The 14,317-nt window shown below is 39.4% G+C and overlaps 1 protein-coding gene across 1 annotated transcript in view; it reads left to right on the top strand.

The window, feature by feature from the left end:
• ITIH5 (inter-alpha-trypsin inhibitor heavy chain 5) overlaps positions 1-14,317 on the top strand; it is a 76,444-nt gene that overhangs the window by 36,082 nt on the left and 26,045 nt on the right. The window contains exons 6-7 of the mRNA XM_036242121.1: positions 5,010-5,179; positions 5,890-6,006. Of these exons, the coding sequence (XP_036098014.1) occupies positions 5,010-5,179; positions 5,890-6,006 (287 nt within the window). The remainder of the gene's footprint in view (positions 1-5,009; positions 5,180-5,889; positions 6,007-14,317) is intronic.

The raw sequence follows: 14,317 nt of genomic DNA, 5'->3' as shown, positions 1-14,317 counted from the left end.
CAGGCAGGTTTGGCTCAGAGGTTGGAGTATCGGCCTGCAGACCAAAGAGTCATGGGTTCGATTCCAGTCAAGGGCACGTACCTTGGTTGTGGTTTGTCCCCGGCCCTGGTTGGGGTCATACGGGAGGCAACCTGTTGATGTGTCCCTCTCGCAGCTCTCCCTCTTGCCCCTTCTCTCTCCCTCCCACTCTATCTGAAGATGAATAGAAAAATATCCCCAGGTGAGGATTAAAAACAAACAAACAAAATAAAATAACACCTGTTTCTTATTTAAAAAAAAAATACCAGTTTTAGACAGGAAGAGAGGAGCATGGGGATGCTGGTGACCTGAGTGGGTGCAGAAAAAGCCATTAATGCATCTCACCAAGGACACACTGGAGGCAGTTGTATGCCACTGAAGGTTGTCTCGCAGGAGACCACCAGCGCCCGCATTAGAACAGGAAGGTGACATTAGAAGAGTCCCTTCCTTCACTTCAGACCACTTGCCACCCTCCTGCCCCGACCACGTGGATGCGGAGGGGAGAAAACAAACAGGAGGAAAGGCTATGCTGGGCGCTCATTAGAGAAGTAGGTCAGATCCTCACTGTTCGGGGCTGTTCCCAGCCTCTTCCCTTGCACTGTTCTTTGTCTTCAGAACATGTCCTGTGGCTGCTGAGGGCCCTGCCTGTCAAGCTCATTGTGCTTATGAACTGTTTTGTGGGGTCAGCAGCACAAGTCCTCGTTCACAGTAAGGAAATGCTGAATAGTCTTACTCTGCTTTGGATTTTGGTCAGTAACGGTGGGGAAGCCTATACTGACCTCATCGATGAGAAGATTTATTTCCTCCTCTCATAAAGAGAGGATTTTGTTTTCTAGAGAGATTATTCTGGAATATTTCCCGGGCAACTTTTTTTTTTAATAGGGAGTGGAAAATTCACTGAGTCACATTGACTGGTACTTAATGGAAGTCAGCCTCAGGAGCTAGGTCTCGGTGAGGGACCAAATTGGGAATCAACTCACAATTTGGTCATATAAAATAAGCCCATTTAGAGGAATCTCATGAATTTTCATCATGAACTAGCAAACATCAGAGGTCAGTAGGAAACCGAAATAATAATACACAATCCGTTCTCATGGCTTATATCAAAGAGCCTAGTCAAATGAATTATGAAGAGAGAAATTATACTTTTTAATACTCAATGCTTTTATTCCACCACGAATGCTATTAATTGTAAAGTGCATTTCAATGACAGAGATTTAAACATGAAAAAGTAGGTACATGCTGACAGCGTAAAGAGTCAAATCTAATTACAGGAATGCATGATGTTAGTGCCACTCAATTACATACAGCAAACACGCGCGACCGCCATCTCTGCCCAGGAACCAGAATTGCTACCTGAAAAATGTGCAAAAATACAGCTTTCTGGGCTCCGCCTCCAGAGTTTCTGATTCAGAGTTTCTCGGTAGGCCCAAGAATTTGTGTTTCTAGCAAGTTCCCGGGTGCCATTCATGCTGCTGGCCCAAGACCGTGTCATCAGAACTGCTTGGTGCCATCCCTGCAGGTGACTGGGTCGCCCAGCGTTGGCTCCAACACTTCTAATGAGATGAGCTGTGAGAGTGGCCTCTGCCAACAGGACGTTTTCTTAGAGCTTTTACTGATGCTGCATGAACAGTGCTTCCGGTGACTCTACCCCTCGTGAGAGTTCTGCCGGCTGGAATCCTCTGAGTACACCTAATCCGTTCTGCTGTTCCACTCCCAGTGACTAAATTTTTTAAAAATTGGGGTATACATACACTAAAGTATTTACATCTTATGTGTACAGTTGATGAATTTTCGCGTATGTGTATACCTGTATAACCACTTCAAGGTCAAGGCATAGAGTATTTCCACCACCCCAAATGCTCCCCTATACGTTTTCCCAGTCGGTCCTTTCCCTCACAGGTAACCACTGTCCTAGTCCATTTGCCATGAATACACTGTCTGCTCTAAGCATTATGTAAATGGAAGCATGGAGAATATGCACTCTTTTTTATGTTATGTTTTACTCAAAATGACTAAGAGTCAACCATGTGGTAAAAAGCAGCAGTTCTTTCCTTTTTGTTGCCTGTAGTATCCCGAGTTGAACATGTTGCATTGTCTTACATTCAACTCCGCAACACTTCTATTTTTTATATATTTTAGGCTCATAACAATATTAGCCAGCATGACTGCCTACCACGAGTCAGAATGGGGCTAAGTACATTACATCACTTCATCTTTTCAATAGTGTGAGTTTGGTAGACAATCTATTTTGTACATGAGATAACCCAGGCTCAGTAACTTGTCCAAAGTACCATAGATAATGAGAGGAAGAGCCAGTACTGACCACAGGTCCTTCTCATTCATTCATGATCCTGACTTCTTAGCTAGCGTATTGTCATGCCTCTCACTCTTGGTGCTTTGCCAGTAATCACCAAGGAAATGAAAGATTGACTCTGGAGAACATGACAGTTTCCTTCTATTTTAAGGACCATTCCATTTTTTCAGCCCCGTTTTCTTCTTCCTGTCTACTAGTTCTAAGGCAATGTCAATCAGGCTGGTGAATTGGAGGCTGGCATTTGTTGATATGCCTTTGAGATTTTCCCAGCCCCTTCTTCAGATGAGCAAATCTGTGGGAAGCGTGTGATCTTTCATACAACTGTCTTTCTACAAGAATGAACTTGCCTATTTGCTAGCTCTCTGTTCACTCCCAAAATTTCTGCCCTTGATAAGTACAAATAATAGAAGACTCAGTTTTGCTCTGTGGTTCCTGTTAAGGTTATACCTAAATTATTTCTGAAAAATAATTGCTTGTTCTGTTGAAGGAAATCTTTAACTTCCTTTGATTTTAATGTCTAATAAGACTTTAGCAGAAGGAAGTTTATTCTTTTCTTTTTTTTTATCCTCACCCGAGGACATTTTTCCTTTTTTGTTCTGGGTAGAGTGGGAGGGAGAGACAGGAACAGAGAGAGAGAGAGAAACATCGATGAGAAAGGGACACATCGAGTGGCTGCCACCCACACGACCAACCAGGGCCGGGGACAAACTGCAACCGAGGTATGCGCCCTTAGCGGAAACCGAACTCGGGTCTCTCGGGACTGCAGGTCGACGCTCTAACCGCTGAGCCAAACTGGCCAGGGCAGGAAGTTTATTCTTAAATACAAGTTACCATGGACAAATTGTGCCTCGTTTCCTTTTTTATTTTGCTAATTAGGGATAGAAAATTGCTGGTCAGCTTACTCTATGGCACCAATTTGAATAGATTTATAAAGATAATCAGATGCTTTGCAGCAGTCTTAAGCTTAGTTTTGATTCAGTATCTGGATAAAAAGCCTCCATGTACACTGATGTTTATGAATTCTCTATTTTATTTTTATATTCTTTTTTTTAAGGCCACCAAAATTTTGGTTGCCCCCCCCAAAAAAAAATAAGAGAGAAGATTATTTTTATATTTATTATGTAAGCAGGTCTCAAAATTTTGGATTTCTGTTGCTAAGTACATAAACATGGTGGTGTTTGGATTTGTGATGGGTAGTCTTTGAAATGATTCTTTGTGTTCTAACAGGAAGTAAAGGTCAGGAGTGGAAAATGGGATGGCTTTGCTTAATGTCATCTCACTAACTTTTCTTAAATCACATAAAATACATTTATCTGTTTATTTTTCTGGAATTCTAATTTATATTCTGATATTTGTGCTGGGGAAAGCTTTGGGAAAGGTTTTTTTGTTTTGTTTTGTTTTTAAGAGCCATAAACTTTCTGGACAAACAGTGTGGTAGGGCAACCAAATGACTGATGAGGAAAGGTGTTCTTTATCAAAGAATTCCGTATGGAAGTAATGATAGAATCAGAAACCACCCTTGTACAACTTTAATAAAATAGTGGATCTAGACAAACATTATCAGCAATTAATAAAACTCTTAAGTGAAAGACTGATGAGGGATTTCATTAGGGGTGATCAACTTGACAATAATGGAACCCGCCATCAATCTTACCACCACTAAATGTAGACAAATAGATATTACGTACCTTCTGCTGTGATACAGTAGTAAGTACTCAGCATCACCTATGAAGTTTTCTTGGAAATCGAATTGAAACTGAGTCTAACTAAACCTTCAGCTCTACCGACCAGAAAATAAAGAAATACAGGGGATTGAGCTCACCTGGGGAATTTTAAAATCCTGATGCCCAGGCTGTGTCCCAGACCAGGTAAATGAGCTCTTGGCTTGGGCATCAGCATTGTTTCTAGCTCCCCCAGATGTTACGGTACAAGCCGAGGTTGGAAACCAGGGGAATAGAGGAGTAAGTGAAAATACAGGATGAGAAAAAAATCATGAAATACAGAATGTGAGGAAGTTTGTAAGACAAATGACCAGTGTTGTACAACATATATATGTAGTAGTAGAAAAAAGGTGGAGATGGGTGACATGGATTAAAAGAGACTTAAGAAACAAACCAAATGTGATGTGGGGACTTGGTTTGGATCCTGATTTCAACAAACCAACCATTTAAATACAGACTGAGTATTCAACCATAAATAGACATTGACTATTAATTTTGTTACTTGTGATAATGGTTTTGTGGTTATGCTAAGAAGGGTTCTTATCATTAGAGATTCATACTGAAGTACTTATGGATGAAATAGCGATGTCTGGGATTTGTTTTTAAAATACTCTAGCAAAAAATGGTGAGGTGATACATAAAAACAGATATAAAAATTGGTAAAAAGTGGATAATTATTAAAATTGGGTGATGGGTACATGGGGGTTCATTTTACTACTGTCTACTTTTGTATGTTTAAAAAAATCTCATAAGATTAAAAAAGAGACATAAAGGTGAACAATATGATAGCATAGCTTATGCACTGTGTTACGTCGCTGCTAGGAAGTCTAGGAAGTTCATTCAGAAGTAAACCCACGATAAAATGAAGTGTAACCCTCTATGTCACTGCAAAACTGCCCCCACCCCCGAAAATATCTATTACATTATTAATTATGTTTATGTCTTGTATACAGATGATACTGGGCCACCTCCTTCTACTGTTATCAACCAAAATGAAACTTTTGCCAAAGTCATTTTTAAGCCTAGCGTGGTGCAACAAGCCAGGATTGCCCAGAATGGCATTTTGGGAGATTTCATCATTAGATATGATGTCAATAGGGAACAGAGCATTGGGGATATCCAGGTAAGGGGTTTATTGTTACTATTTCATGTTAGTTGCTTTATACTTTCAGTTAGATTCAAAACGGGATTCCAATACTTACCTGAGGGAAGGAGAACTTTCTGATTCTTAGGAAATATGTTTTAACCCAAAATGTGTCTCCAGGAAGACCAGTGGTATTCCCTCGCTGGAGGCTCAGGGTATGTATTTCCTGCTTTAGTAATCTGGAGAGCAAATGAAATCTACAATTTTCTCTGTGGTGTGTTAGATGACATTAGAATTTTAGTTCTTCCTCAATTTTAATGAAAAGAGACTGGTCCCTGGCTCGTTTCTCCTTAGGTTGTATTGCTCCAGAGACAGGGTGGGGATATTAAAATGTATTAATGTACACCCAGAATGCAGAGAATTTCCTCGACATATCAATTTGTAAGGTGCTTGGTAAAAATCAGATAATTAAGGAAGCAGGATTCTCAAGTGGCAAAGGGCAGAGGGGATGGATAATTTAAATTGAATTAGTCAATAACATTTTAATGATTTAATCCGTATACAAATTAAATTAGCAATTCATTCTCTTGGAAGAATCAGGACCGTGAATACTTTTGCTCTGGGTACAAAATCTGACCTGAGACCCTGTTTCATGCTGTCTTTGATTTTTACAAGCTCCATAAACTGTCCATTTTAGTTTTTCTACCTATTCTGGGTACTACCATTTTTACTTTCTTTTCCCTCCACAGGTTCTAAATGACTATTTTGTACACTACTTTGCCCCCAAAGACCTTCCTCCTTTACCCAAGAATGTGGTGTTTGTGCTTGACAGCAGTGCCTCCATGGTGGGGACTAAACTCCGGCAGGTGAGTGTTCAGGTGCCCATTTCTTCCTCTCTCACTTTTGATGTGGATACAGTTCAACTGAGGCCAAATGTCTGCTTTAACACCTAGCTGTTGCTGCCTATAGGGGACACTCCTGATCTGATTCAGTTAAACCATTGACACAAACTATCATTTCAACATGGTGGTTTTCAGAGGGCAGAGCGACATGCTACAGAAACATCTTGAAATAAAGGGGACTGGCAGAGTGGATAATGTGAGATAGGACTGTACTGAGAGAGCTACCCAACAGCACCATTGTTGATAAAATAATTCTGTTCGGTAATGAAGTCCTTTGAGAACAATGGAATAGATTCATTGGCAGCCCCCTGACCTATTCTTAGAACAAAGGTCTTGTATCTCAATAATTCAAGACTGATATTCGTACAGTATTTAGGATTAATCTTAAAATTTTATGGATGGGAGAGACATCAAGGGGATATGTAGTCTATACTGAAAATTTTAATTATTTTGGAAATACAACTATTTACTTTTTTTTTTAGTAAAACACTAGAAAAAGCTATTTCTTATCTTACTCTAGTATCCTAAATGTGAGAAATTTGCATTTATAATATGTTTTCAACTCATATAACAAAACAAAAAAACTACTGGATGCTGGACCAACTAATATCTCTATGTTGATCAAACAGTTAGATCTGAGCTTTTCTTTTATAACAACATCTATTATCAATAATAAATGTAATGAGTAAAATAGTATCTTGAACCGTGTAAGAACCATCTATCCCACTATTTCCACTCCTAGGTCACACTCTGCAGGCAGTTGAAACTGATTCTAGCTGATAAATTAGTGTATGTGTTTTCTCTATTAGTACTTATAAATGGTTTCTTTGGCTATTTATATTTTTTAAATCATGTAGTATAATATATTGATCTTCTCTTCAGGGCATTTGATTTTTCTTTATCCCAAAATAGTAAAAAATATATTCCAAAATGTGATATAAGGATTGGATTTAACTATTTTCTTTCAGAGGATAACCAAATATAATTTCTAACTAATATAAGGGGAAGATAACTTCACCCTGAAGTCAACTTCTGTAGTTCTTCAACATCACCTTCTTGTACAGAATTCAGGCTGCTGACGCCTCTAATTTTATTGCTTTTCTTTCCTTTTGCATCTCTGACCTTCCGTCTGGGGTTACTTTTCTTTGACTGAAGAACACTTATTGGTATCTTTTTAAATGTGGGTCTATTGGTAAAGAATACTGTCAGTGTGTGTTTGTCTGGAAATTATTGATTTCTCTCTCATTATTTAAGGATCTTTTCACTGATATGAAATTCTAGGTTGGCAGTGATTTTCTTTCAGTCCATCAAAGATACATTCCACTTTCTTTTGGCTTCCATGGTTGCTATTGAAAAGTCAGTTATATTTTTAACTTATTCCTTTAAAGGTAACTTTTATCGTCAACTGCTTTTAAGATTTTCCTTTTTGTCTCTAGTTTTCTGTTGTTTTAATATGATGGTTCTAGGTGTGAATTTCTTCTTTTCTTTTTTCTTTTCTTTCTTTTTTTTTTTTTAATGCTTGAAGTTCTTAGGACTTCATGAATTTGTGGATTCACGGGAAAATCCCCAGCCATTTTTCTGAGATTGCTTTGTCTTAACTTTTCTCTCCATATCCTCTATGTTTCCCATGCTATCTTCTATTTATTCCAACTTTTGTCTTTCCATATTTCATTCCAAACCTAAATTTCAGTTCACAAATTCTTTGTTCAGGTATATTTGATCTACTGTTAAACTAATCCACTGAGTTATTTCAGTTATTACAGTTTTTCTTTTTGTTCTAAAATTTTTGTTTGGTTCTTTTTCAGATCTGCTCTGTCTCTTTTTAGAATGTTCAGTTATTTTTCAAAGTTTTTAATAATTAAAAACATTTCTCAAGCACAGTAGACAGTTATTTTAAAGTCTGTATGTTATTATTCTTAACTCTGGAGCTGCTTAGGAGCTGTTTTTATTGTTTTTCATCTTTTCTCATTTTGTGAATGGTTATCTTTGGTCACATGATAGACATTATATTTTAAAAATTGTTTGTATAAATATTTTGAGGCCTAAAATTATGATCTGTGCCTCTAGAGAAAGTTTTGGTTTGTTTCTGTTAGGAATCTGAGAAAATAATAATCTGGGATTATTTTAGCCTGTTTTCAGTGCTTGAGGTTTTTCTGGGTGGCCCAGATGGCTCAGAGCTAGATTGCAGTTCTTACAAAAGCTGGGTTATTTGGTGTTTTGCAAAAAAGTGTTTACCAGAGCACCTCTATTGATGGACTCTAGACCTCAACTTTTGGATTTATAAACTACTAAATACTCAGACTTTCAGACACCTCTTTGGCCTTGACAAACATCCCTTAGTCAAAAGCGACCCCAGCCCTGGCCGGTTTGGCTCAGCGGTTAGAGCGTCGGCCTGCGGTCCAGAGAGACCCGGGTTCGGTTCCCGCTAAGGGCACGTACCTCGGTTGCAGTTTGTCCCCGGCCCTGGTTGGTCGTGCGGGTGGCAACCAGTCGATGTGTCCCTTCACATCGATGTTTCCCTCTCTCTCTCTTCCTCTCTCTCCCTCCCGCTCTATCTGAACAAAAAATGGGAAAATGTCCTCGGGTGAGGATAAAAATATAAATAAATAAAAATAAAAATAAAAACAAAAAGTCAAAAACGACCCCAAAGGCTGAGCCCACCTCTTTACACTTCACTTCTCCTAGATGTTTTTTCTTACTATTTTGTTAACTCTCTGATAGTTTCCAGAATTAAAAAAAAAAATAGACATTCTGTTTAGCTCTTTTAGTTATTCTCAGTGGGAAGGTTGAGCACAAATTACCTGCAGGTTTTCTTTATGGGTACCATTTCCAAAAATTTTATTCACTCATAGTGAAGCATTCTTTTGTAGTGGTTGATCATCTATTGATGTTTGAGAACCTTACAGCCTTTCCATATTTACAAAGTACTCTAAATTTCTTTGATATATATAACTCAAGTTCTTAAGTGTTATTGTCGACTAACTTGGTTTTGTGCCTTTGTTAGTCAGATAATAGATATTGACAGAAAAAACATCCTGGCTTCTTTTGAGACCACTTTTGGTCACAGAATACAGTGCTAATTTTTGCATCTGGATGAGTATGATAATTCCTATTTGGATTTTTAATCAATTAACAGCTACCGAGTGGGTACCATCTACTAGGTTTCCCCATGTATCTCATTAAATTTCTATACATCTATAAAACTTCAGAGTTTTTTTTTTCTTTTTCTTTTTTAAGACAGTGAACTTCATAAGGGCAGGATTTGGGTTTCCTCTGAGAAAAACATAACTTGATGAAGATATTGATGATTAAAGGTACTGCAACCAATCAGAACTCCTGTTACCACCAAATATTTTGTGTTTTAATATTTATACTTACACCATATTGTGGATACATCTAACATTGTTAAATATTTTTTTAAATCCTGATTTTAATGGCCACAGGGCAGCGCTCTTTAATGGAAACTTCTATGAGAATGGGAATGTACCATATCTATGCCATTCCAATATGGTGGCCACTAGTCACATGTGATTGTTAGCACTTGAAATGTGATGTGAGGAATTGCATTTTTAATTTTATTTAATTTTAATACAATTTAAAATTGTATTAAATAGCCCATGTGTCTGCTGGTTACCATATTGGATGGGGAAGCTGAAGAACATTTACTTACTCCACCACCCATGAGAGACTTTTAAGTTATTTCTGGTTTTTACTGCTATAAACAGCTTTGGGATGACCATCTTTATGTAGAAATCTTTGACCACATGCCCAATTATTTTTGTAAGTTAGAGTCTTAGAACTGGGGCAAAGAATACCAACTCATTTTTGCTTTTTCACAAATATTACAAAAACATTTTTTAGAAAGGCCATACCAATTTATAACTTTTAAAACTGTTACCAGACTAAGAATTCCAAATGGATTAAGTAGTTAAAAATAATCAATATACCACACTCCAAAATATGTAAGAAAATGTAGGAAGGCCTCTGTCTAAGCTTAAAAGCAATGAAAATAAATAAAAAGGAAAAAAACTTAATAACTTTACCTATATAAAAATTACAACTTTTGTTTTAAGTTAAAACAATAGAAGTGAACAAAAGATGGAAAAAATTATGTAACAAAAGTTTTTCTTTAGTATATAAAAAACTATATAAAGAACAACAGAAATTTATCTTTGATATATAAAGAGCTATTCCAGATCAATAAAAATTAACCTTGCATAAGAAAATGGTCAAAGAATATAGAACAATTTACCAGGAAGAAATAAAAAGATTCAATGAGATTATGGAAAAGAGTCAAAGGTTATTAATAATTAAAGAAATGCAAATTTAAAAAATACTAATTTTATCTTCATATCGTCAAACTTTAAATATTTTAAATTATAACAACTTCTGTAGTACGCATTTGTAGAACTCAACAAAATATTTACATTGTTTCCCAATAGACACCAAAATGGTAAAATACTTGGCCAGTTCTACTGCATCTTCACACAAAGGACATTAGTCACTCGAAGACCATAGCAAGTCAGAGACTCACATCTTTAAGTGCCTGAGTCACTTCAGGGTTTAACCTCAAACCCAGTCATACCAGTGCACAGGGTCTTCTTCCACTTCTGATGGAAGAACTATCAATAATTTTCTTACTAAATAACCTCAGAGAGATAAATCCTGCCCCAACTTGTAAAGAGAAAACCAGTGAACCAAATTGAGGTCTCCTAGACATACCATTAATGATCAAATAATTTGAATAAGTCTTAAAAACATGGTATGGAACATTTCAACATGTTAGACATTATGCTAGGGGTATTCCGTGAATTATTGAATAAAAGTAAGTTTAATCTCAATAACAATTTGGTTGTCATCCCCATTTTACTGATGCAAAAACTGAGGGTTTGCAAAGGTAGATAACTCACTGGTACATGGCAGGGGGAGGCTTCAAAGCCACGTCTGACTCTGAAGTTCATAAAAACCACAGTGCTATGGTGTCTCAGTGCATGTAACGGTTGATGAAACAGCACTCTGTATGCAATGATAAAAGTGCAGATGGGTACAGGGTTAGCGCAGTTTGACATTTCAAAACCCAGTTGAGAAGGCTGCATTTCAGAAGGAAGGATTTTCTTGCATTGTGCAAAGGCAACGTAATGATATATGTCATTCCTTTGTTATTCTCTCCTCTTCCTTCATTCCTGGGTATTAAAATCCCATTTCTTGCTAGGCACTGAGAGTCTGGCATGTGCTCTGATGGCTTCTAAGCTACAGCATGGCCTCTTTCCAGGAGAACTACCCAAGAACAGCCAAACACATGTCAGAAGCCTCTATACAATTTCTAATGCTCATCGCTGTCTTGAGTGGTTTTGAAAACTGCTGACTGTTTGAACAGCTCTCAGCTTCTCTAAGGCCACAGCACTGAGTGAAAAGCTTAGTTGGCTCTTTGCAGACTAGGTATGCAATATTATGTCCACTGGTGATGAGGAAAATTACCCCCAAGCACAGGGCTTTCATAATGTGTCATGGATTTAGCAACATCGGACAGTAGTCGTAAGTCCCCTCAAATGCTGTAAAGGATCATTCACTGTTATACTGATGTTCTTGGCGCTGCTCACCTCTGATGGGCCTGAAATAACTTACTGTGCTCATCATAATGTAGGTCATAGCTGATAGTTAATAACTGCTTGAACAATTGATTTATACATTTTGGAAAGATCATCGAACCTTAAAGTATATACTCAGTAAAGGGTCTCTCAGTGCCTGGGAGCACCCAAAGCTGTGTGCATCTGGTATTTTCTGGTCCTGGTATTTTCACACGCCTAATCTCAGTGGGCGTGTGAGCCTGGAAGCCAGACCTAACCAGCTGGGGGAACAGACCCCCCCCCACACACACACACGCACAGGTTGCTGGCACATGGCTTAGCTCTGTTTTCTTTCCCATGTGCTTTTGCTGATGAGTATGTTGAGAGATGGCTCTGGTGCTAGGTCAGGCAGGACTTCTGCTTCCCAATCTGAGTTTGTAAAACTTCTCAGTGAGAGGGGAACTGACAAGAGCAACAAAAAAATGTGATCAGAGCAGAACTTTTTGTCGTTAATTGCACGTTTAAAGCAACTAACCAGCAAACATACATGTCCTTGGGAACATCAAGGACAGTATATGTCTACTAAGTATGGTTTTCCTTGATCAAGGTCCAAAGTTCTCTTTCTTTTTCCTCATTGATATAATTAGATCTACTACTTTCACCTTCACATGAGGGATCTTGGCAAGGGCCCCTCTTTGGCAACCCAGCAGTGATCAAGGTATCATTCACCAGATGCCTTCATGTTATAACTTTCATAGACTCATTCTCATAATCTGTACCACTCTCTGCTCATCCTAGAGTCCCTCGTAACTTTTGGAAGGCTGTCTTCCTTTCTGCATTTAATTTAGAGGGTAGTTTTAGAGGGTAAAACAAGCATAATATTTCTTATCTGTAGCTGCCAAATTGGAAAGAGGGGAATGAGAACTGGACCGGAGAGGTGGCATCCGGGCGCTGCTTGTGCCTCATGCACTGGCTTATCATGCTCAGGACCTCAGTTTCTTCTTCACTGTCCCCAGCTGGGCTTCCGAGAGCTATCTGAACATGTTACATGTAACCTGAGAGGTAAATAGTCTATAAACTTCATGGATTTGGGCACCATCTTATTTATTATGATTATGGTACATGTTCCCAGATCCTACACAGTACATGACACACAGCTTCTTTTTATTTATTTTTAAATTTATTTTTATTGTTAAGGGTATTACAGATGTCCCTCCTTTGGCCCCCATCCGCCTGGCTCCTGCCCCGCCCCTGGCCTTCACCGCACTGTAGTCCGTGTCCATGACAGTAGGTAATGATTTTTACTGCAAAGCACAGTAGCCCATGAACATGAAATGTCACATGCGTTCTTAAGGCACACAGCGATCATTGAGCTGGTACACACCAAGCACTCTAAAGGTTTGACGAGAAGTTTTCATGTACTCTTTCAGCAATCCAGTGCAATGCTATCCCCACTTGACAAATGAGAAGGTGGCCGACAGGACGGTGCTGCAACCTCGCTGCAATACACAGCTATAAGTAGAACACTCCTAGTCACGCCTGGCCTACCCCGGTCACGACAAAGCTGTCCCCCAGAGCACTCCTCACTGCAGACCGTGACACTAGCTTAGGCCACCTCTCGGGTTTTCAGGCTCCTCCTGCTCTTGCGCCACGTGCAGGGTGTGGAATGCTGCCCGTCTCGGGTGCGCTCGCAGATGTCAGCGGCCCTTAGAGGCCTCCGCCGGCAGCTTGCTCTTGTGAAAAACCAGAGGAGCCGTTCTGTGCTGATGCATAGAATTAACTGTCAGTATTTTATTTTTTAACTTGAATCACACCTTGGGCAGGGACAGGGATGCAGACTTCTTGCCCCTTTGTGATTTGGATCTAATGGGCTGGACGTTGGCGTGGGGTGGCACAGGTGTAGTGATGAGGTGGGTGACTAGAAGGTCTAATGCTGTTTAATGGTACAGTCCTTCTAGCTGTCCTCATCCAGAACAGGTGCACCTGTCACATTTTGAAAGGGAGGATGCTGGAAAGACATTAGGATTTGGAGGAAGTAGCTTTTATTTTTTTAAATATGTTTTTATTGATTTTTTTTAGAGAGGAAGGGAGAGAGAGATACAAACATTGATGTGAGAGAGAAACATCGATCGGCTGCCTCCTGCACCCCCCCCACCCCCACTGGGGACTGAGCTGGCAACCTGGGCATGTGCCCTGACCAGGAATGGAACTGGGACCTCTCAGTCCATGCGGCGACGCTCAGTCCACTGAGCCACACCAGCCGGACAGGGAGAAAGTAGCTTTTAAGTGATGGGGACCAAAGTGGGGTAGTCTGAGGTCCACTGGGCCACCTAGAAGAATGCTGGACAGTGCCAGCAGAACCCAGAAGGGCCTCAGGGAGTTTTGGTCTAGTCAGGAGGCAAAAGTTCCCTGAACAGGTGAAGGAGCTCAGTAGGAGAGGGATGCAAGCATAACAAACGAGATGATGTCTAAGACATTTGGAGGGTCTCTGGAGGTGGGCACTATGTGGCTATCGTACAAATGAAAATGGACAATATAATGTTTGGGTTCTCCTGCATGACCTTTTAAGGTCACAGGCCTCATATGCATGCGACCACAGGGCTCCAGTCAAAAACAGAAATGTCTAGCTTCCTCCCCCTTCCCGGATTTCTAGAACAGGGTTGGCAAACTTTTTCTAAAAGGACAGATAGTAAATATCTTAAGTTTTG

Source organism: Molossus molossus, unplaced genomic scaffold, assembly GCF_014108415.1.
Source record: "Molossus molossus isolate mMolMol1 unplaced genomic scaffold, mMolMol1.p scaffold_m16_p_1, whole genome shotgun sequence".
Lineage (NCBI taxonomy): Eukaryota > Metazoa > Chordata > Mammalia > Chiroptera > Molossidae > Molossus > Molossus molossus.
This window is presented reverse-complemented; position numbering and strand designations above follow the sequence as displayed.